General features: G+C 37.7%; 2 protein-coding genes across 6 annotated transcripts in view; both read left to right on the forward strand.

Moving 5' to 3' along the window:
- MTHFD2L (methylenetetrahydrofolate dehydrogenase (NADP+ dependent) 2 like) overlaps positions 1-12,558 on the forward strand; it is a 151,884-nt gene extending 139,326 nt beyond the window's left edge. For 3 of the 4 annotated variants that reach the window (XM_024993325.2, XM_024993329.2, XM_024993330.2), the window contains one exon: positions 12,425-12,558. In XM_024993325.2, the coding sequence (XP_024849093.1) occupies positions 12,425-12,555 (131 nt within the window). In that variant the 3' untranslated portion in view covers positions 12,556-12,558. Of the gene's footprint in view, positions 1-5,578; positions 7,027-12,424 lie in introns of those variants that run through there. The other variant, NM_001206095.4, reaches the window with a different exon arrangement.
- A 74-nt stretch (positions 12,559-12,632) lies between these two features.
- EPGN (epithelial mitogen) lies at positions 12,633-20,675 on the forward strand. Of its 2 annotated transcripts, XM_003586215.6 has the most exons (5): positions 12,640-12,720; positions 13,257-13,346; positions 15,895-16,015; positions 16,922-17,074; positions 18,833-20,675. In XM_003586215.6, exons 1-5 carry the CDS (start codon positions 12,678-12,680, stop codon positions 18,885-18,887), a joined length of 462 nt encoding a protein of 153 aa, XP_003586263.2. In that variant the 5' UTR covers positions 12,640-12,677; the 3' UTR covers positions 18,888-20,675. The 2 variants fall into 2 exon arrangements, with proteins under 2 accessions (XP_010804530.1, XP_003586263.2); XM_010806228.4 differs by lacking the exon at positions 13,257-13,346 and having other exon boundaries at positions 12,633-12,720.
- Positions 20,676-23,624: the final 2,949 nt, after the last annotated feature.

Below are 23,624 nucleotides of genomic sequence, written 5' to 3' on the forward strand. Positions count from 1 at the left end.
CAGCTCATTCTCATTCCCTATTCCTCCACCTCAAGCCTCACTTTTTTAGCAAAAGAATGCAATAGTAAGCATGTTGTGAAAAACATAATTTCAAAGAGGAGGGTCATAACACCTGAGCAGACCAGTGGTTTATCTGATCTGAATTTCACCCAAGAAAGAAAGCAACTCAGACTGCTAAGCCAGCTGAAATTTAAGTGCTGACATAATTCAAAGATGATGAACTCTGAGTACTCACAGTAAAATTGGAGGTAAATTACTATATCAGAACTTTCTCCTTTTTGTTTCTTTTTTCTTAATATCCTCTTAACCCTTTGAGAAAACTGAGTTGATTTGGGGCACATGAGCCTTTCTTGGAGCTTTTCCACTTGTTCAGGTCATGGTAATACAGTTGCATTGGGATGAGGTGGAATTATGGAACCATAAAATGATTCAAGCCTGACTGTGAATAATGTCTCTACCATATTGGAGAATGATAAGTCATTTTAAGTTCAGTGAGCCACTTTCTTCAGCTATTGAAATGATAATTAAATGTCAATTATTAAAATGATGTGTCTACAATTCTTGGCAAATAGTAAGTATTCAATGGATACTGCCTATGGTTATTACTATTTTTCCATATAAAAATAATTTCAAGCCACTTCACTTTTCAAAGTTGAAAACCAAATTATATAAAAAAATGATTGTATACCCAGAATGGATTCCCAATTTTGTCTGCTTCTATCTTTTAACTATGAAATAAACCATTTTGTTTTCCATTGAGTATTTACTTTGATCTTGATTCTTAATGTATCACATTATGCAGTAGTATTCTATTTTTATCTATTAATATTTCAAAGTCAGTGCTTTACAAATATATGATTTTACATGCTATCAGTATAAATAATAGCAGTACAGTACATTTCTTCTAGAGATCTGATGCAATTTTTAAAGACATTTTTCTCTAATCCTATAGAAAAGGTCCTGGAAGGCACTGTTAATACCATCAAGTTAGCTTATTCAAAAGTGAAAAATGCAGTTTGTCACCCTCCAGCTACTTATGTAGCTTGAGAATTCAGTAAATTAACTTGAACTAAATTGTTTTGATGCTGTCTATATCCAGTCAAAAACACAGACACATTTCTGCAAACTGATTTTAGATTTTAAATTTCAACAACTACTTACTTCATGTTTTCATAACTTACTGAATGCCTCACCTGTGCATGGAGAAGTTCTAAGATTAAGAAAGACAATAGTCACCCCAAAGACAGTTTCTGCCTTCTAGGGGCCAGTGTCTAATTAAAGGAACAGCACACTGTGCTAAATTTCATAACAGAGTTTGGTAAAAAGTGACTGGAAACATAGATGGTAACACTTTTAATTTAATGTTGACGGGGGAGAATTTTTGAGAAAAATTATGAACAGGTAACATTTTATTGGCTTTAAAAGAATAATAAATAAAAGGGGTTGTTTATTTGGAAAAGGTAGCAGTATATTCCAGGTGGAAGGAATAACAAGAGCAAAGGAAGGAAGGACTGAGAATTCATATTGATTTGTGAATTGACTGTTGACACAGCCTAGTGTTTCTGCAGAATAGAGTACATTGGATTGAATTATGGCCAGGAAAGGACATGCTTCCTGTATAGAGGCACATTTTGGAAAAACAAAATATTATCTCCCAAATCATAATACTCTTATCCTTTCTTTGTTATATACTATGAGACGAATCATGATGTACACTAGCGGGCTTTTTTGGTGTGTGATATCTTCAAGCTTATCTGGACTTTTCTTCAAGTAAAAGAATGTTATTCCTTTGATTTTCCTATGATTAAAAGGCCCAGATGGAGCTAGTGGTAAAGGATCTGCATGCCAATGCAGGAGACCTAGGAGAAATGAGTTAGATCCCTGGGTTGGAGAGATTCCCTGGAGTAGGAGATAGCAATGCACTTCAGTATTCTTGGCTGGAAAACACACAGACAGAGACGCCTTGCAGGCTACAGTCCATGGGGTCGCAGAGTCAGACATGACTGAGCACACACACACACATATGAGTAAAAACTTACAATATACTAATACACTTAAGATAAATGCAAATTTTAAAAATCATATTTCAAAAAGGCAATGTAAATTGTACAAAAGTAATGCTTAATTAAGATTTCAAAAACATCTACTGATTTCATGTTTGTAGAAGCATCTAAGAGTAAACTTTTAAAAGGCAATATATCTAAATAGTATGTGACTAATGAGGTCAGAGTATGCATTAAAGTATTCTGTATGCTAACTTTGTATTAAAAGAGTTACCTGGGAAAACTTCATTTTTCTTATTCACACGGTGAAACACTGAACCAGTAGGTCAATTCATAAAGCCATTCACCTGTAATATTGTGGGTGTGAGAACATTCTTAAATATAACTTGCTAAAAATTCTCTGTAATTTTCTTTGAGTATATTCACTGAAGAAGAAGTCTTTATTCATACCTTAGAACAGGACTATGTGTATTTGCTCAGTTAATTTGAATATCTTTAATGTTTTTATTAGACTTGCACTGGAATGTATTATCCACATATACATGATGCTCTTGTTATAACAAGGCTTTCCTGATGGCTCAGACAGTAAAGAATCTGCCTGTAATTCAGGAGACCAGGGTTCAATCCCTAAGTCAGGAAGATCTCCTGGAGGAGGGAATGATTAACCACTACAGTGTACTTTCCTGGAGAATTCCATGGACAGAAAAGCCTGGCAAGACTATTTTAATTTAACGGATGGTGCTAAACTGTTTGTATCCTGTGTTCCCTTTAGAGACTAATATCATGTATTCTAGAAATAGTTAACTGGAATTACACATAACTGAGTCAATCACTGGAAAAGATCAGTTTTCATTCCAATCCCAAAGAAAGGCAGTGCCAAAGAATGTTCAAACTACCACACAATTGCACTCATCTCAAATGCTAGCAAAGTATTGCTCAAAATTCTTCAAGCCAGGCTTCACCAGTACGTGAACCAAGAACTTTCAGATGTTCAAGCTGGATTTAGAAAAGGCAGAGGAACCAGAGATCAAATTGCCAACATCTGTTGGATCATAGAAAAAGCAAGAGAATTCCAGAAAAACATTTACTTCTGCTTTACACCAAAGCCTTTGACTGTGTGGATCACAGCAAACTGGAAAATCCTTCAAGAGATGGGAATACTAGGCCACTTTACCTGCCTCCTGAGAAATCTGTATGCAGGTCAAGAAGCAACAGTTTGAAGGGGATACCGAACAATGGACCGGTTCCAAATTGGGAAAGGAGTACATCAAGGCTGTATGATGGTCACCCTGTTTATTAGTTTATATGCAGAGAGTACATAATGCGAAATGCCGGACTGAATGAAACTCAGGCTAGAATAAAAATTGCGGGGAGAAATATCAGTAACCTCAGATATACAGATGACACCACTCTTATGGCAGAAAGCAAAGAATTAAAGAGCCTCTTGAGGAAAGTGAAAGAGAAGAGTGAAAAAGCTGGCTTAAAAGTCAACATTCAAAAAACGAAGATCATGGCATCCAGTCCCATCACTCCATGGCAAATAGATTGTGAAACATTGGAAAGAGTGAGAGACTTTATTTTCTTGGGCTCCAAGATCACTGCAGATGGTGACTGCAGCCATGAAATTAAAAGATGCTTGCTCCTTGGAAGAAAAGCTATGACAAACCTAGATAGCGTATTAAAGCAGAGACATTACTTTACTAACAAAGGTCCACCATCTAGTCAAAGTAGTCATGTATGGATGTGGGCTCAATTCATTTCAGTCGCTCAGTCACGTCCAACTGTTTGCGACCCCATGGACTGCAGTATACCAGGCTTCCCTGTCCTCTACTATCTCCCAGAGCTTGCTCAAACATCCAACCATCTCATCCTCTGTCATCCCTTTCTCCTCCCACCTTCAATCTTTCCCGCATCAGAGTCTTTTCCAATGAGTCCATTCTTCTCATCAGGTGGCCAAAGTATTGGAATTCAGCTTCAGCATCAGTCCTTCCAATGAATGTTCAGGACTGATTTCCCTTAGGATGGACTGGTTGGATCTCCTTGCAGTCCAACGGACTCTCAAGAGCCTTCTCCAATACTACAGTTCAAAAGCATCAATTCTTTGGTGCTCAGTTTTCTTTATAGTCCAACTCTCACATCCATACATGACCACTGGAAAAACCATAGCTTTGACTAGACGGACCTTTGTTGGCAAAGTAATGTCTCTGCTTTTGAATATGCTGTCTAGGTTGGTCACAGCTTTCCTTCTGAGGAGCAAGTGTCTTTTAATTTCATGGCTGCAGTCACCATCTGCAGTGATTTTGGAGCCCCCCAAAATAAAGTCTCTCATTGTTTCCATTGTTTCCCCACCTATTTGCCATGAAGTGAGAGTTGGACCATAAAGAATCCTGAATGCCAAAGAATTGATATTTTGAACTGTGGTGTTGGAGAAGACTCTTGAGAGTCCCTTGGACTGCAAGGAGATCAAACCAGTCAATCCTAAAGGAAATCAGTCCTGAATATTCATTGGAAGGACTGATGCTGAAGTTGAAGCTCCAATACTTTGGCCACCTGATGCAAAGAAGTGATTCATAGAAAAGACCCTGATGCTGGGAAAGATTGAAGGCAAAAGGATAAGGAAATGACAAAGGATGAAATGATTGGATGGCATCACCAACTTGATAGACACGAATTTGAGCAAGCTCCGGGAGTTGATGATGGACAGGGAAGCCTGGCGTGCTGCAGTCCATGGGGTCGCAAAGAATCGGACACAACTGAGTGATTGAACTGAACTGAGTCAATCATGGGTTACAGATTTTCTTTTATTAAACTTTTTATTTTGTATTGGAGAATAGTCAACTAACAATGTTGTGATAGTTTCAGGTGTACAGCAAAGGGACTCAGCCATACATTTACATGTATCTATTATTCCCCAAACTTCCGTCCCACCCATGCTGCCACATAATATTGAGCAGAGTTCCCTGTGCTATACAGTAGGTTAGATTTTCATCATGTAACACTAACTGAGCTGCATGAAGTTTTATGCTACAGTGTTGGCCTCATGTTTTTTCTATACACATTCAATATCATATACAGAAGTGTGTGTATGTGTGTTACAGTCTGCTTCATTGTAAAAATTATTTGGGGATGCTAGAGTTATACATGTAATGTAGAAAAATTCAGTGTATTCTGTTAATTAAACAAAGAAACCCTTGGACTGAGATGGCTCTAATGCCCCAGCTGTCTACATAAGCAAATCAAAATCTAGGTCTGGAAATGCCTCAAGGTTACAAAATTGAAAGCTAAGGACAGCCTATCACAAACAGCCAACTAGGCTATAAAGCTGGGCATTAAAGCTATAACTAATAAGTGGTTTTCTTGCTTTGTTTCTACCTTTTCTCTGTAAGTCGCTCCTGTTGTTGAAAGCTTTCCAACTACTTCAGGTTTGGTGCTGCTGGATTTGACTCCATTTTTGTGCAGATAAACTCTTAAGTTTTAAAATATTCACTTCAGTTTTTACAGTTTTAACAGTTCCATATGTTTAAAGATATGAAATTCTGAGAAAAAATAAGAAATTTTTCTGTTTCCTCCATCAGCTGTTAAGAAGAAGGCTAGCTTTATCACTCCAGTTCCGGGAGGCGTGGGACCCATGACGGTGGCAATGCTTCTCAAGAACACCCTTTTGGCAGCTAAAAAAATCATTTACTAGATCACGTGAAGGAATAAAGCAAACTGAAGTCATGCTACGTATTTATTTGACAAAAGGCAAAAATCTTTATATTTTACTACAAAGCTATTTCTACATTGTATTTATTTTTTCATGGGTAGAATCATTGTGGATCAGATGATTCACACAATCTTATGCATTTCTTGCTAATATTTACTGGAATATTTTGAATGGATTTTGAGTTTTAGGAAAAAAGAAAACAACTGCAATGACACTTTGGTAACAGTTGCTTGTTTTGTGAATAATATTTGTTCATAATGTTAAAACAATAAAGGGCTCATAAGAAATGCATATATTTTTGACACAAAATCACAAATTGTGTGTCTTCAACAAACACGTTGTCAGCCAAATAGGCTCCTTTGTAAAATGTAATTTAGATTTTGCCATAATCGTACTCAATTTTATATATATTTTACAGCCTATATTGTATGCTGAAAGATAGGACTAAGTTGTGTCCGACTCTTGTGATCCCATGAACTGTAGCCTGCCATCATGTTCCTCTGCCCATGGGATTCTCCAGGCAAGAATACTGAAGTGGATTGCCATTTCCTTCTCCGGGGAACTTTCCCAATGCAGGAATTGAACCCAGGTCTCCTGCATTGAAGGCAGATGCTTTACTGACTGAGCTACGTGGGAAGCCCATATTGTATGCTGAGAAAGAGCAAAAGAGCTTACTTGCTAAAAGAAAGATAAAATATTAAGCATAAAATTTTGATCTCATATACTTCCCAAATGTACTCCCCAAGGCATACTAATGAAAAACTATGCTCCATTCAAGGAAAGAAAAATGTGCAAGGAACCCTAAAAATGCCATGCTACTTGGAAAGGTATTGATTATTTCAAATTGTGAATGACTACTTGACATAGTAAAAATTCAATAAGAATATGTTAGGCTTACATGTAATTTCTTTGTTCTCCTACAAACATATTTGAATAATACGTTCCACAAATCTAGAACTCTAATAGCAAAATATGACACAATGTGCCACAGCTACTCCTTAGGATATGACTAAAAACCTACTGCTTTTTGCCCACAGTTCTTTTCTCTTACGGCATTTGGTTCTCACAGTAGATGCCATGTTTTTAACACAATTTAAATTATAAAATATATGTGCCTGTCAGTTGAAGGCTATTTGAGACTACCCTAGGCACATAATTGTATTGTTGTCATGCCCAAATCCCAGTGTGTTAATGTACCAATAATGATTCTTACCCAATGCATGTCTTTGTGTACTCTTAATCATTTGTGTGAAAATAGACTAGATGTTTATGATTAATAATATTTCAACTGTATAATAAAATCAGTTTGGAAAGAAATACATGTCTTCTTTTTTCCTAAGCTAGAAGTTTCCTTGTTCATATACTCGTTATCTATTTCTTCGCAGCACACTGGGGAGATGTACAAATGTCTCAAAAAGGAAAGAAAATGTTCTGTAGCCCATTCCACACTAATCTTGGTCTGATAACCTTGATAGTAGTTTTTTTATTTATTTTTGGCTGTGTTGGATCTTCGTTGCTGCACAGGCTTTTCTCTAGTTGCGGCGAGTGGGAGCTACTCTTTGTTGCGGTATGGGGGCTTCTCACTGCAGTGGCTTCTCTTGTTGCAGAGCACGGGTTCTGGGGCGGGCAGGCTTCAGTAGTTTCAGCTCCCAGGATAGGTTCAGTAGTTGTGGGGCAGCATGTGAGATCTTCTTGGACCAGGCATTGAACCCACGTCTCCTGCATTGGCGGGTGGATTCTTTACCACTCAGCCACCTGGGAAGCCGCTTGATGGTAGTTTAAAATCAAAGATCCCAAGCAAACATGTCAGAAAGGCCCTCATTAATATTTAAGTGCCCCAAATTCCCAAAACGAACAATGACTATTGCAGTGGGGTCAAGACTATCACAATAGAAGAGATTGAAATCAACTCCACATATAGCTGAGACATCAATGGATTTATAGGCAATGAAAAGAGTGAGGGGATCAGTAGAAGGAAAATTACTAAGAGAACTTGATTAGATATCAAGGCTGGAAGGATTTTTGTTAAACTACCTCACCAGGATTCTTGTTAAAGTTCAGTTCAGTTCAGTCGCTCAGTTGTGTCCGACTCTTTGCGACCCCATGAATCGCAGCATGCCAGGCCTCCCTGTCCAAAAGTTAGGTCAATATAAAGGGTGGGAGAGGAGGAATTTAATCAGATATGGCAAGAGGACAGGGAGCAGGGCAGGGGTATTCTCTATAAACTAACAACAGATTTCTTTGCTAAAACTGAGCTCAATAGTCTAATTCGATGCCTAGTTAAGAAAAGGATTCAGAGGAGCCTAGCTAAAGTTTGGTCAAGAAGGAAGCCTTTGTTAACACATAAAGGAAATGAAGTTGGTTCATCAGTATCATAACTTTATTTATGGATATTATTTGGGATCTATAAAAGATAGATATATGATTGTCTTGTGAAGGAGATTTGTACAAGTTCCCTTCTCCTACAAGTATCTGTAAAAAGGACCCTGAAGGACTAGTGAGGACTGAATAATAACATGAAGACATGGAGGTGAGAATGAGCTTAGCAAATACATATGAAATCAAGGGCAACAGTCAGACTGAAGTGAAAAATGTATGTTGCAGAGTGGTGGAAATATAGCTGAATAATAGCAGAAATGGATTAGAAAAAGCCTGGATAAATCAGAATTTGGACTATAGTTAGTCAGTGATAGAACATGGAAGTTGAAGCCTGGAGGATGTTATCACTGATTATCATGAGAAAATTGTAAAGAGGAGCTGATTTGGAGGAGAGATAATATGTTCAGTTGAAGACATGTTGTGTTTGCAGTGATGACATAATACATAAATCAAAGTCCTAACATAATATCACTCGGGACTGAAAATAATTTATGGCTAGTGGTGAAAATTTAGGACACAGTAATGATGCTAAAGCTGAAACTCCAGTACTTTGGCCACCTCTTGTGAAGAGTTAACTCATTGGAAAAGACTCTGATGCTGGGAGGGATTGGGAGCAGGAGGAGAAGGGGACAACAGAGGATGAGATGGCTGGATGGCATCACCAACTCAATGGACATGAGTTTGGGTGAACTCCAGCAGTTGGTGATGGACAGGGAGGCCTGGCGTGCTGCAATTCATGGGGTTGCAAAGAGTCGGACATGACTGAGCGACTGAACTGAACTGAACTGAACTGAGTGTGTGTTAACCACTATATTCCTAGCCTTTTTGACCACTGTATACACCCTGCATCTTTCTAATCTTATTCAATAGTAATAGCTATCCTTAACTGAGAGTGTGCTATATGTTTTACATTTTTGAGGTTGTTGTTACTGACATTTTGCATTTGATATATGAGTAAATCAACCCATGAGGTTATGAAAAAGTCTCAGCCAAGGCCAAATGGGTAGGAAAGGTAGAACTGAAATTCAAAGAAAGGTCTGTTGGGTAATATGAGCCAGAACCCACTCTCTTTTCTATCACTCTATCCCCTCAGTTGCCCACCTCCCTGCCACCTAGAATCCTTTCTCTTATCATTATATTTCTAAATTCTACTTGCTATTTAAGATTCACTTCAAATGAAACTCATCCAAGAGAAATGCTGTGAGACTTTGACTAAGTCCCACCTCTGAACTCTCATACTCATTTATGTACACATTCATGGCAGTCATCTATCTCTACCCAGCACTGTAGTTAAGTATGTATTTTCCTTGACTCACTCTAGTTCCTTGAGGTCAGAGTCCATGTATGATTTGTCTACTTGTCTTACAAATATTGGATGTTAGAGGCATAAAGTAGTTTATGATTGAATGGGTGACAGCTGAATTCATGAGAATCACAGATTAAGTTTAGAGAAAGATAAGCAATGTGCTGGTGACCCTTTCCTGCAAATGTCCAAAAACAAATTGTGACTTTTAGTCAAAGAGCAAGCAAGAAAGAAAAAAATGGAAGGATAGGAGAGGAGCGAAGAGATGAAGAGAGGAAAAGAAAGGAAAAGAAACTGTTAAGTGGGAGAGGGAAGGAAAAAATAAACTTAAGGGGGAGGGGCAGGAAGAGAAGGCACTTCCAGAGTTGCTTATGACTAGAGAGAGATGACAGAGAAGGTGATGGCACCCCACTCCAGTACTCTTGCCTGGAAAATCCCATGGACGGAGGAGCCAAGTAGGCTGCAGTCCGTAGGGTCGCTAAGAGTCGGACACGGCTGAGCAACTTCACTTTCACGTTTCACTTTCATGCATTGGAGAAGGAAATAGCAACCCACTCCAGTGTTCTTGCCTGGAGAATCCCAGGGACGGGGGAGCCTGGTGGGCTGCCATCTCTGGGGTCGCACAGAGTCGGACACAACTGAAGCAACTTAGCAGCAGCAGCAGTAGCAGCAGAGAGAGATGAATAAATTAAAAAGACAGTAAAAATGGTCAGAGGGAAAAATGATAGATGGGCATTGTAGCTCTTCACTTTCTTTCTCATTCTAACATGCATCAAGAATACAAATATCCATATGGCCACTTTACAGTACCCACCATCCCCATTCTTCAGAATTGCTGAGGGACTCCCTGATGAGAGGACTGAAGACATGAACATTGGAGATTTCCTACTTAGAGTGTACGTGGAATCCATCAGGATGAGTCCTAGAGGAAAAGAAACAAAGGATAACTTGGAGCTATTTTCATAGGCTCAGGTGGTAGATGAGTTTATATTGATATTATAATGATATTATGTGGCTTAGTTCACCAGAGTGGAGAAACATTTAGAGAGACAGCGGTCCACTTCTCTCAGTCCAAATATGTGCAGAAGCCACGGTTCATTTAATGTTTAGATTCTTATGGTAAAGGTAATTTACTTAAATCTTGATTTTAGGAGATAATGTGAATTCCTTTAAGGTCAGTATACTGACTCCTACCAGAGGACGCAGCTGGGGAAATGGAAAGGACGCGTGACCTGGAATCCTGAACAGATTCAAGTCCCAACTCTAGGGTGTGTCCTCTGGCAAGTCACTTAATTTCTTTCGAGTCTTCATTCTTTATTTGTTATATGGGAATTAAAACAAGACCTGTTGTTTATTGCTTTCTTTACTCAAGATAGATTGAGTATGCTCTATATATTAGGCATTGGATTTGTTGGGGCCAGTCAGGATTACTGAAGACAAATTTGAGATGTGTGTGAAAACCTTCTGCAAATGCAAAGCACTGTTAAGTACCAGTTAACAGTTACTACAAAGATGTTGTTGTACTATGTCCCAGTCTTTGGAATAAAGGTATTTAACATTATTCCTAGCATCTTCCTCCTGAAACTGCAATTGGTTGTGGTTTATTTAATCCTTTGTAAATTATTTCTTCTTAAATTCTCACCAATGGCACAGAAAGTGATTATATGACTTATAATTCAAATACTATTTGCTTAGGAAAAATCATATCCAGAAATTGTCCTAATAACAGTTAAAAAGAAAACCACAAAAGTAGAAATATGAACTGTGTAGGCACATTAAAGTAAGCCAAGTCCTATATATTCTTTAACTTTAAAAGGATGACTCTTGTGGTAAGCGATTGCCCAAGTTATAATGAGTTCAACAAGCTCATTCTTGTGTGATTTCTAAAGCCAAGTTTATATTTGAATAGTGAAAAGGATCCTTTCTGGTAAACTGAATTTGCTGGGTGGACGTGATGCAAATGACAACCTATCCCGACTTCTACAAGTTTTCAAGGTACAGAAAATATGAGCAATTGAAATTCTTGGTAGAAAACTTTAACACCTCAGCGAAACATATTTATAAATTATTTTATTATAAACTGGGCAAGTGAGAATTTATGGAAGCTCCGATTGTCACAAAAAGTAATAGCAATAATTACATATTTTGACCTTAAAAATGATACTTTAATAATCGTAAGTAGATAGGTAAGGTGAAGTCGCTCAGTCGTGTCCGACTCTTTGCAACCCCATGGACTGTAGCCTACCAGGCTCTACCATTCGTGGGATTTTTCAGTCAAGGGTACTGGAGTGGGTTGCCATTTCCTTCTCCAGAGGATCTTCCCGACCCAGGGATGGAACCCATGTCTCCTTCATTGTAGGCAGACACTTTACCGTCTGAGCCACCAAGGAAGTCTCAAGTAGATGAATAGCAAAAAAAATGTGAATGTTATATTAAACTTAAAACTTTCTATTCATTAGATGTACCAAATTTAAATATTTTAATTTCATCTTATTGGAGATGATATTATTATTGTTATTAGTATTTTGGTGTTTTACCAGCCTAATCACTGGGGCACATTTTTAAGAACTGTAGTTCTAGAGCTTGGTAGCCATTCCATTTACTCAGAAAAATATTAAATGGCAAAAATGACATAAAGGTAAATGTTATACTCTTAAAAATAATTATTTTTACAAAACTTGAAATACTAAAACTAAGTAGCAAAAACTAAAATAGAATATTAAACCTTTACTTTTATGCACATTTAATTGTTCTCTCCTGCCACTAAATAACAAAATATCTTGATTTACAGTGCAACCCAATCTGTCCTAAAAAGTAGTGTAAATAACTGCAGCTTCAGGGATATTTCTTTTTATTAACAGGTTAAGATGTTTCCTGGTTTGGATATATTAAAAGTCCCCTTTCTTGGAATCCTGCATGGATTGCTAGCAGCTCAGGAGCTAGAACAATTCTGTTCACACCAAGGGAGCTTTACCTGAATTCAGTTCTTTTTTGTTGTTTTAAGTACATTTACAAACATGATTATGCCCACAGGTAACAGGAAACCAGTGTTTCAAACGAAAAACTTGATCACACTACCCGATAACACAGGTATCCTGAACAAGTGCACGAACGCCCCAAGGCTTCATGCTGCTGCCAGAAGGACATATTTTTTTGATTGCTAAGAACTGCCAGATGACGCTTCATGAAATATAAATGCAAGAAAGCCTCTGAGAGAGCTCAATAAAAACCTTCCACCCATCGGTCTAGAAGGATAAGAGCAAGATACTATTAACAAGTGCAGGAAATGGATTTCGGGGTTCCAATATCAGTCTATCTCTTGATCAATGGTAGGTCATTTCTTTTTATTGTGTTAATGTTGTGTCATTGTAAAATGTGAACAGGATTTGCTTTCTCTGTGTGAGTGAGAAGTTGGCTTTTAGCAATTGTTCTTTATGACAAAGATCCAAGCAAGGAATCCGTGGATTCATTTAGTTTCTTATGTAATCTTTTGACACATTCCTCTCTTAATATATTTTGATACCTTTTTTCTGAGATCTCTATATTGTTTGTTCTATACAACTGAAGAGCAGTTGAGACATTTTAACTATGATATGAGAGTATCCTTTTGATTGAGTGAGTTATAAATGTATTCATGTTCTCTTAACAATTAGTGGGTTTCTATTTTCTCTAGCTGTAATGTAGTGAATGGAATTGATATACATGAGAAACTGTCAGAAAACTGCCCTTAGTAGGTTATGGATCTCAAATGTAGATGAATTAAAAATAGAACAGATGTGGGAATAGACAGAATAACTTTTGATCTGTTGCTTGTACGTTGAAGGAGGCTAGCCTGCTAAAGATGCCTTTCCCCTCCTTCACACAGCAATGACAGCACTGACTGGAGAGGCAGCCAGCACTATAAGCCCCCCAATCACAACCCAGCAGAGTAACTGGACAGTTAACAAAACAGAAGGTATTTTTCTTCACACTTTTGTATTTCAAGTGACTTTTTTTTTAATGTTTTAGCGAAATTTAGATTGTGATAAAAGCAACATTGGAAATTTTTAAACATATATCTTATTATTAGACAATCTTTTATGGGGACATTGTGAAATGGAAGTGGCAGGTAAATATGTCGCAAAGAATCATCTTTTTAAAAGGAGGAAGTGGAGCAGATGAGAGAAAGTTGTCTTCAGTTACAGTCTTGGATGTGAAACCTACCACACTTTCTGCCTGATTCCTGCTGAGTTCCCAACAACCCAGGCATGTCTAAAGGCAATTTGTCCCCATTTTTACATTCTCGATGAGTAACAATATTTTGATCTGTGATTATGAGCTTTTGCAGCCAAAATTTCTGGCAAGCAGATGAAGCCTTAATCCACTTTCTCTAATCTTCGGAAACGTCTTTTTTCTTGTTTGTCTTTGGGGTTTTTTGTTATTTTAGTGTACGCTGTATTTCCCAACCACTTGTACCCAATTTTTGTTGTTGATGGTGATGACATATTTTATTATTGTTATTAAAATAGTTTCTGGCCATTGCTGAGCATCAGCATGTTTCCAAACTCTTTGAACTCTTAGAGGTGAATTTAGGAAGCTTGTTATCTGCCAAGACCTGTGTATCAGGTGGGTGTGATTCTCAGGCAAATCAAATATCACTCCCTGATGGGAAGGTGGGCTTTGTGATTTACAACAAAAGAAACACCATGTCTTGCTCTCAGAGCCCAGCAAATAAAAGAAGATGAAGTCAAATACTTTGTTTGTGAACATGAAAGATAGTAATATTTAAGTATTCTTTATTTCACCAATAATTTTGTATTTTAAAAACTTCCTTAAAATATTTTACCCATTTGAATTTTGGAGCATGTATTAATTTGAAAAACAAAATATGCGGCTTTTAGAATAACTTTTAGCCAAATTCTTCATGTTTCCAAGCCTTTAAACAAAGAGAAAGCATCCTTGTTGGAAGATAATACTGTTGAAATTAAAGAAGTACAGTTCCCTCTCAGTGTCGGACAGTTTGCCCATCACCACCGTTTTTCTTCCCTAATAGTGAACTGCAAATCAGTAGTCGCCAAGTTACAGGCAATAATATTGGAAAGAAAAGGGATTGAATGTATCACTTCAGTAGTTTTCCTTTGTGTTCTTGATTGGGGAATTCTCGTTTCCTGCTTATTGTTTAATCTAAAAAATCTGAATCTAGTACCTCAGGAAAATTTTTGTGAAGTTATAATTAATATTCTTGTCCTTAGGGGGAAGATGAGTCTCTAGTCTACTCTCTTTTTAAAAATGTCTTCTTTCAGTTCTCACATTTTCTAGTAAATCCTGATTCAGGCTTGGTTAATTGAACTGAGTTAATCTTGAAGTAGGAAGAACCTAGTACAGTTTATAATGGGAAGTTCTCACTGCCTTAATGATCAAGGTGAGAAATTAGATTTACTATGCTACATTTAACAAAATGAATATGAATTTTAAGGTAATGTGCGATCTCAACCAAAATGAAGCTATGCGTTGAGGACATATGATGTTTATTCACAACAATGACAAAAATAAAATGCCACTAATTCTGCTTGAGAAGAATTTAAGAATCAAATATTAAACTACACTAAAATTATGCTGTTTTACCCAAATGTCATTCCCACTGCATAAACCTCAAGAACAGCATAGGTATATGTCTTTAATACTTCAAGGAATGAAAGATAACCATTCTGAAATATATGTATTTTGCTGCAGTACAGCTTCCCAAAGGGAAGTTTCCCATAAAAAGGCTTTTGGACACTTGACCACAAAAGTTTGACCAAGTATGGTCATCTGAAGAATCTAAGAGCTAGAAATCAAAACCCAAGTTTTCTAATTCCAACTCCATGGCTTTTCCTACAGTCTCATAATGCCTCTTGAGTAAAATTTCTAATTAACATCCAAAGGTATTGTCTTAGCTGTGTTAAGCCTGAGCCATAAATTATTTCTGGCTTCATATACGGGTCATAACAATACCTCTTCTGAAATCAGTTATGGAAAACAATTTCCTTTCCATTAGCTACTTAAGGTCCACAGATGAGCAAGGGCAGATTCTCATCTCACTCCTCTGGGGAGTGAAGAGAAATCAAATTCATTATCTCACAAGCACATATCCACATCTCCCTAAGTGCTTACTTCTCAGGTATATGAAAGTTTCTATATTTATTAGCATCCAGGATACATTTGGGAAGCCTTGTTTAAGACACCATACTGACTAGTATCAATGCTGCCACCTTTTGGCAGACTTGTATCTATATCTTATAATGAAATTTCTAAAGAACAGAATGATAATCAGTCCACCTCCACCACCTAATTTATTAATGTGTCTAGATAATATTAACCTAACCTTTGTATATGTAACCTGCCAAAGGAATGAATCAATAGTTCAAGTGGCAGAGCACTCAAAGAATATTCTTAAAATGAAAGGCCTTTTTGTATATGTGTTACGAATCTACTATGAAAGCGTGACCCACTTCATCTGTTAATATAGTATCTCCTTTTTCTAGCTGACTACACAGAAGGACCCATAGCCTTGAAGTTCTCACATCCTTGCCTGGAAGATCACCACAGTTACTGCATCAATGGTGTCTGTGCATTCCACCATGAGTTGGAGAAAGCCATCTGCAGGTAGTTGCAAAGAACTTCCCAAGTCCTAGAGATGGGAGAAGGAGAATGTATGGTGTTTCACATGGTACCTTTATATACACCTCTATTTTACCCAGTAAAAAAGGTACATGCTCTGAACATGATTCACCAATTCTCTTTGTATTTGAATATCTAAGGAGTCTTTTTCTAACCTACCTAATTCTCACTGCTTAAAAGTATGGTTCCTAGATTAGCAGCATCCGTGTAACCTGGGAGCTTGTTAGAAATGCAGAAGCTCATGCCACACCTCAAAACTACTGAATCCAAAACAACTTTTGAAAAGTGGAAATGTTAGTTGCTCAGTCGTGTCCAACTTTTTGTAACCCCATAGAGTATAGCCCACCAGGCTCCTCTGTCCATGAGAGTCTCTGGGCAAGAATACTGGAGTGAGTTGCCATTTCCTTCTCCAGGGAATCTTCCTGACCAGGATTGAACCTGGGTCTCCTACACTGCAGGCAGATTCGTTACCATCTGAGAGACCAGTCAATAACATGCAAAGACGTTTCTAAGATTTTTATGAGTTGATTATAGGATGAAATGAAACTATGGCAAAAATATTTCAGGAATATAAAGTTCTAGATCAACTGAGATACTGTTTATGACCATTGATTTACTCAGCATCCTCTTATGAAAGAGTAGGTTAACAGTTTTCCACATCAACTCATGGAAGTGTCCTACCTTTCTCTTCTACCAATGAGGGAAGCTGCATTTATACGGGGTTTTAATCAAATGCATGGCTTCTTCTTCTTTAATAGATCAACTTTCATTTGGTATGTGCCTCTTTAATTTAAATCATTTTTATTTAATTGTTTTCATTTTTTGAAATTAGTCATATGTGTTTCCATCATCATGAGTTTTAACATTATACATTTTTTCTTTTTTTTAAAGGTGTTTTACTGGTTATACTGGAGAAAGGTGTGAGCATTTGACCTTAACTTCATATGCTGCAGATTCTTATGAAAAATACATCGCAATTGGGATTGGCGTTGGATTACTATTAAGTGGTTTTCTTGTTATTTTTTACTGCTACATAAGAAAGAGGTAAGAAAAAAAAAAATTATGAAGTCACTAGGTACTCATTCATTTGACAAACATTTACTGAGCCCCTACAAGGTACCAAGCATTGACATATATAATTGTCTAGTGAAAATATGGCTGTAAATCTGGCAAGTTCCTGCATATTTGTTTTGGTGCCTCTTCTCATAAGCCCAGACAAGAGGTAGATTTACTTGCAGTTGCAATAGGATAGCTCCAATTTACAATTTCCCTTCATCCTCATCTCTGTCTGTCTACATCAAGTTGTAAATGAGTAGGACAGTCAGTCCACAAGGGTGAAGATTAACTGTGTCCTGTGCAAAACTATATGGAGTGCTGAACACCGTGTTTGGGACACCGTACGTGCTCAGTAAATATCTGTCGAATGGACACATCAAATATAAGTATGAAATTAATGAAAGTGTGTAACAAACTTGGGCCATTTTCTTCCCAGACATCAACCGAGGGTACATGCAGGAGATACTGCCTACTGCTAAAAGCTAAAGAAGACAAATTTGATCCACTAAGTATAAATTACTCATGTATTAATTATTAATTATTATTTCTGGCCTTTCCACACTGGTAATTTTACCTAAAATCACATATAAGGAAAAGTCAAAAAATACATGACATACATTAAAGAAAAGTAAAAATACATTTCTTTTGCTGTACTCTGTTAACTAAGTTGTCATTTTTAAAATGACCAAAAGTTATTATACAACATAAAAAAATATTTTCTTAATAACTGCACCTTAGAGAGAGTAAAATTTGTTATATCAATTGTGGATCGATTAATACAAAATCTGTTAAATCAGCTGCATAAGAGATCAAGAAAGGAAAAACAAAGAAAAGGAAGTAAGACCTTTTAGTGTAAATAAGACAACTGCCTGAGGTCAAGTTCCCTAGAAGAAGAACTATGAAAGAGATTCTTGAGTGAGTGATTGGTCAAGGGACTACTCAAAGCTGAAACTTGTAACGAAGTAGGAAAGCTAGAGCAGAGTGGAAAGGAAGCAAAGATGTAGATTTAGCTGAAACCTATCCTCAGCCTGATTCCACAGGGAGACCTAGAACATGAATGGCATCTCTGACCCAACCTAAGGAGGTGAGGGAGCTTGGTTTTAGTACTGAGTCATCAGGTGTGGATGTCAGAATGCTCCTGGTGGGGTAAGGGACAGGGCCTTGGAATCTCCCAGAAATCTTCAGGCAAAATCCTCTCTTGGCTGAGGACAGTCCTCTAGAGAAGGATGGTGCTGTGAGCCTTATTATGGGCTTCCCTGGAAGCTCAGCTGGTAAAGAATCTGTCTGCAATGCAGAAGACCCTGGTTCAATTCCTGGGTCGGGAAGATCCCCTGGAGAAGGGATAGGCTACCCACTCCAGAATTCTTGGGCTTCCCTGGTGGCTCAGTCAGTAAAGAATCTGCCTGCAATTCAGGAGACCTGGGTTCAATCCCTGGCTTGGGAAGGTCTCCTGGAGGAGGACATGGCAACCCACTCTAGTATTCTTGCCTGGAGAATCCCCATGGACAGAGGAGCCTGGTGGGCTACAGTTCATAGGGTCACAGAGAGTCAGACATGACTGAGCAATGTAGCACAGCACAAAGCACATGAGCCTTATTAATACCCACAGCTGCTGAGGGATGGGGATGGCAAAGCGGGTATAGGTGGGACACCAAGAGCAACTGTTATACCAGAGCATTTATATAATTCTCAATAAGCTATACAAACAGCAGTCAAATTCATATGGAAACCAATGCTCTGTTTTAGGTATCTAAAATTGAAATCACCTTACAATATCTGTTCCGGAGGAAGACCACTGTGAAGCCTTTGTAAGAAATTTTCATGAGGCATTGGTGTAAATCAGTGGGCCCCAAACTGAAATCTTCAAGAGAAACAACAAAACTTTCCAGGCTGACTAGAAAGTTGGGATCGTGGTGAAATGAGAGAATAAATTTCAACGTTGGTGCTTAGACTCTGTCATCGTTAAAGCACCATGGGAGCCAAGGGAACAAGCTACAGTGACAGAAGTCAAGTTCACAGCCCTACTCTGGGTTTGCTGCTTCTGTGTGGTTTTTGTTCTCCCTATGGGATACTGAGTTGTATGCTTCTGACTATGTCAGATGTGAATTCTCATGACAATAATTATCAACTATGCAGTTGTTAGGGGAAGCACACTGATTGAAACCTCCCACCCTGGCCAGGCACCACAGTAACCATTTGCATGAGCTGTTTTACGACAGAAGGTCCTGGTAAGGAACAGGGAACTAATAAGCCTCCACCAACCAGAAGAGTTCGGGAAAGGTCAAAAGGAAACACCAGCTGTCCGTCCACCTCCCAGAATCCTTCTCTCTGGCATCCATCTTGGCTGAACAAGGCTTGCACCACCAGGAAGGACTCTGAGTCAGAATGATTGGCTAAAGACTACCCGGAAACTAATCCCATCACCATAAAACCCAAACTGCAAGCCATGTGACAGAGCAGTTCTCCTGGGTTCCCTTACCCTCCTGCTCTCCACCTGGGCGCCCTTTCCCAATAAAATCTCTTGCTTTGTCAGCACATGTGTCTCCTCGGACACTTCATTTCTGAGTGTTAGACAAGAGCCCAGTTTAGGGCCCTGGAAGGGGTCCGCTTTCCTACAACACAGTCAGCCTAAGCAAGGCCATGCTTGGGTTCTTCACTATGCTTGTTACCAGGATTTTGGACCACAGCTCTATGGACCAAATCTGAAACATGCTGCTTTCATGGTGTCTAAAAGAATGTGATGTCAACTACTCAGATGAGATTAGTGTTATGGCACTTCCGGTGACCCAAACATGTGACTGAAGTCTAAGCTAGAGAAAAGAAAACAGAACGTCCAAGGCAAACATAAATCATCCCAAGCTTGTGGCAAAACTTTGAAATATGGAATAAGCTAAAGAGTTTCTGATGACTGAAAACTTATCTGGATATTGAGTCTTGAATAGGCAAAACATTTTTGTTTCTGCATGGATTATAAAATTTTGTGCTCGACTCACTAGTCCTCAAATGCTTATGTTCATCACTTTCTCCTATTGTTAGTGGAATTACCTGGTGACTATTTGGACTGACATTCTAAAATTCTACTAATGAATACAGTTCTACAATTGACTCTAAAATAGAAACTGAAGAACCAGACATTTTCATCAACCAAGAGCATGTGGAAACTTTCTTTACCATTCCTGAATACCTGATAGAAGATTTGTATGTGGAGAAAATGGAACATTGGTAGAAATAACATTTTGAGAATTATGGTCCTACCTGTTTAATCATTATTCTTCCACCTAATTCAAATAATCCTAGCCCCCTTAATTTCTTTGGACTTTCATGTCATTTTCCACAAAGCCTTTCTAGCACTAAAATTTGATATTGAGAGAAGGGAGAAAAATTTACACATCTGTGTTGCAAGTGTGATTATTCTCAACTCCATGTCTGTCCCCAGTCTTACCCCTCACTCTGAAACACACCACTGGATATTATCTTCGGTGTATATTGTAGTGTTTGGTTGTTAAAATAATAATTTAAGAATTTGTTCTTAAAGGAAGTGAAACATGAAATTAAAGAATAGTATCTACCACGTTTCTTTTAGATTCAATCTAAGACTATGGACTTTTTTAATTTTTTTCTATTGTGGAATAGATAAGCAAAGTATTTTGATCATAGCATGGGTTAAAAAAGGAGTCAAAGGTGAACTTTCTTACAATGGAAGCCTACTAGCAATGGCTTCTCTTACATCAGGTTGTGACTTTTCATTCACTTCTAAATAAAACTACCTTCTGTTTTCCTTTGAGTAGAAGGCATTTCACTTGCTCAGTTTGTTTTTCCTTCTGAAGGAATTTAATGCAGATGAATTGCACATCAGCACTTTCTGCATGATCTCACAAAGTATGCAAAGGTTACATCATCCCAAGGAGTAGGGAGGTAAAGGTTCCTCCCAATGACTCCTCTTCCTGAGCATTTCAAATAGCTGTTAAAAAGCTGGGGAGAGTCCAGGAAGAAACAATAAAGCTTAATTAAGGACTGCCTCCTGATGAAAAGAAAGAGGAAGTAAGACTAAAGTCTCTGGAAAGGTGATAAACTAAAGAGTTACAAATATTTGCTGTCTATAAGTATTTCTAAAATGTATACTTAACTGAATAAAATTCCCAAATGCCAAACCAAAAAGTAGATCAAAGCAGAAAACCAACAGAGCTTCATTTTTTTTCACCTCTGGATGGGTATGCATTAACATCATAAAATCCACCCAGTAAGAAAATATGGAAATTTAGAGTGTGGCTCCTGAGAAGCCATCTGTTTATGATCTGTCATACAAAGGAATCTTGTGCTCATATAACTCCTAGAGTTCATTTTCCAGGAAGAAATCCCTGGTATTCTTATGGCAAAATTTACATTTGTAAGCAGGTCTTCAGTAGGAACATGTATAAGATGTTCTGCAAATCTTTCATTTTCTGTTTTTTCCTATATGAAATAAGACCCTCCCTGAACAGAAGCCTACCGGTGAAGATCTGGTATCAGAACTACATTTCAGCTATTAGGTGTGGTGGGTCATTTAAGAAAGAAATGAGAACGTATTTCTGGCATCTTTGACTAAATCAAACCAGTCAACGGAGTTCATCAGTTTCTTTCATTTCCCATTTTGTCTCCTTCCTGTGTCTGCCCTTCAGTTCTTGAGAACACATTCCTAAGTCATCAGTATTCATGAGCGCTTCATTAATTAGCCCTTGGGAGCACAACGGCAGTAGGAGCAAACACTATAATTTCAGTCATGCTTGAGAGAGTAAATTTACAAAAAAGGAATTATAACTGCTTTCCCCGAGTTATTTTTTTCCTATAATTATATTGGAAGTAGATGAAATGATAATACAGTTTGTCTTTTAGTGTTTCCTGGCACAATACAACCCTTTAATTTTGAAACGTCCCATTTTGCTGACATCAAGAAAATGTCCATTTATTATATGCAATTGAAAAAAGAATGTCTTAAGGAAATAACAATGAAACATGAGCAATTTAAGCTTTTGATGTTGAACAGAAGGACACTTCTCCACAGAAGACCATGAGTAAACCATCTAATTTCTCTGCCTTGCAAACTGTAACACACGCTGTGATATGATATAAATATTGATATCCTACAACCCACACTCATGGGAAGGGTTACCAGAATCTCTCTATTGCAAAACACCACTCTTTCTGGCTTACATCATTACTGTCTGACATCAGGATACTAGCATTTGCCAAGATGAACTGGAAGTGTTGAAATTTAATTTGTGAGTTTGGGACTGCTAATCTGGGTGAGTCCACATTTCTGTCCAAACTTTTGGCACAGCCCTATTCAGTAGCACATTCAGAAGCACATCTTCCAGATTCAGCTCCAAATTTCTGTTAAATGTTCAATGAATGTACAACTCAGAGTACAAGGCCTAAGTAGCTATTTCTTGAGAATTCAAAGTATAGACTTCTTGAGAATAACCATGTGAAAAAATGTGATCCATCACTACATTTTACTCCTCCGCCAAAACAAAACATGAGGGCTTTTACAGATTGTGGCCAATACCCACAGCTTCCAGAGAAGTATCTCATAAAGATGAAGAATATGATTATACAGTAACAAGAATAATTGAATTGTTTAATCAGGTCTTATGCCTATACTTCATGGGCTTTCTTTGTAATTTTTATGTCTCAGATAATATTGGAGCATAAGTAACTTAGATTAAAATTCTGTTAATACCACACTCTAGCAGGTATCAAACTAGCAGTTTTCTTTAACAGAATGTTAGTTAGGCTTCACATCTTTCTGGAAAAACATGGCATATCTAGATTTTTTTTAACTATACAAAACTATTGATTCAATATTGAGTCTCTTCTCAAAGGAAACTGAAGTAATAGTGTAATATAGCTACCATCTATGAGCATTTAAAATGTTTGAAAAGCATTATTAGCTTTATTTTAATTAACCCACACCTATGTGCAATTAAGGCTTATAGAAGGCAAATCATTCTTTTCAAGGTCACATAGCCTTTCAGTGGCAGAGGCTAGATAGATCTAGATAGATCTAATGCCAAAGTCCCTTATTTAAACCTATTTGAAAATTGTTCCCAACATTTTATGAAAAACATTAGTGTTGGGGGTTGATTTTCTTTCTTTTTTTCCTTATGAGTTTGAATATATACCCAAGAGATTTGCAAGTAAATGAAAAGTTATTTTCTTTAAAATATATAAAATAACGACCTTGTCATGAATCGACCACAAAAATTTCCTGGTGTCATCTGCAGATTATTAAAATATGAATAGCGTCCTTAGGGTGGGGCCAGAACAAGCTTCAAGTGCCTACTGAATGTACAGTCTGAGAAGAGACTTTAGACTATAAATGAACCCTGGTTTATCCACAGGATGTAGGGAATGAGTTGGTCACTTGAGAACACTTGATCCCAGCCTGTGGACAAGGGTTCTTTGGCACTAACATCCTAACAGGGGCATCGTGGTTCAGTTTGGTAATGAGATGAGGAGCGAGTGGTTTTCACATCTCTGGGAAAATCTCAACAACCTC

The sequence above is a fragment of the Bos taurus genome, chromosome 6 (genome assembly GCF_002263795.3).
Source record: "Bos taurus isolate L1 Dominette 01449 registration number 42190680 breed Hereford chromosome 6, ARS-UCD2.0, whole genome shotgun sequence".
NCBI classification, from domain to species: Eukaryota; Metazoa; Chordata; class Mammalia; order Artiodactyla; family Bovidae; genus Bos; species Bos taurus.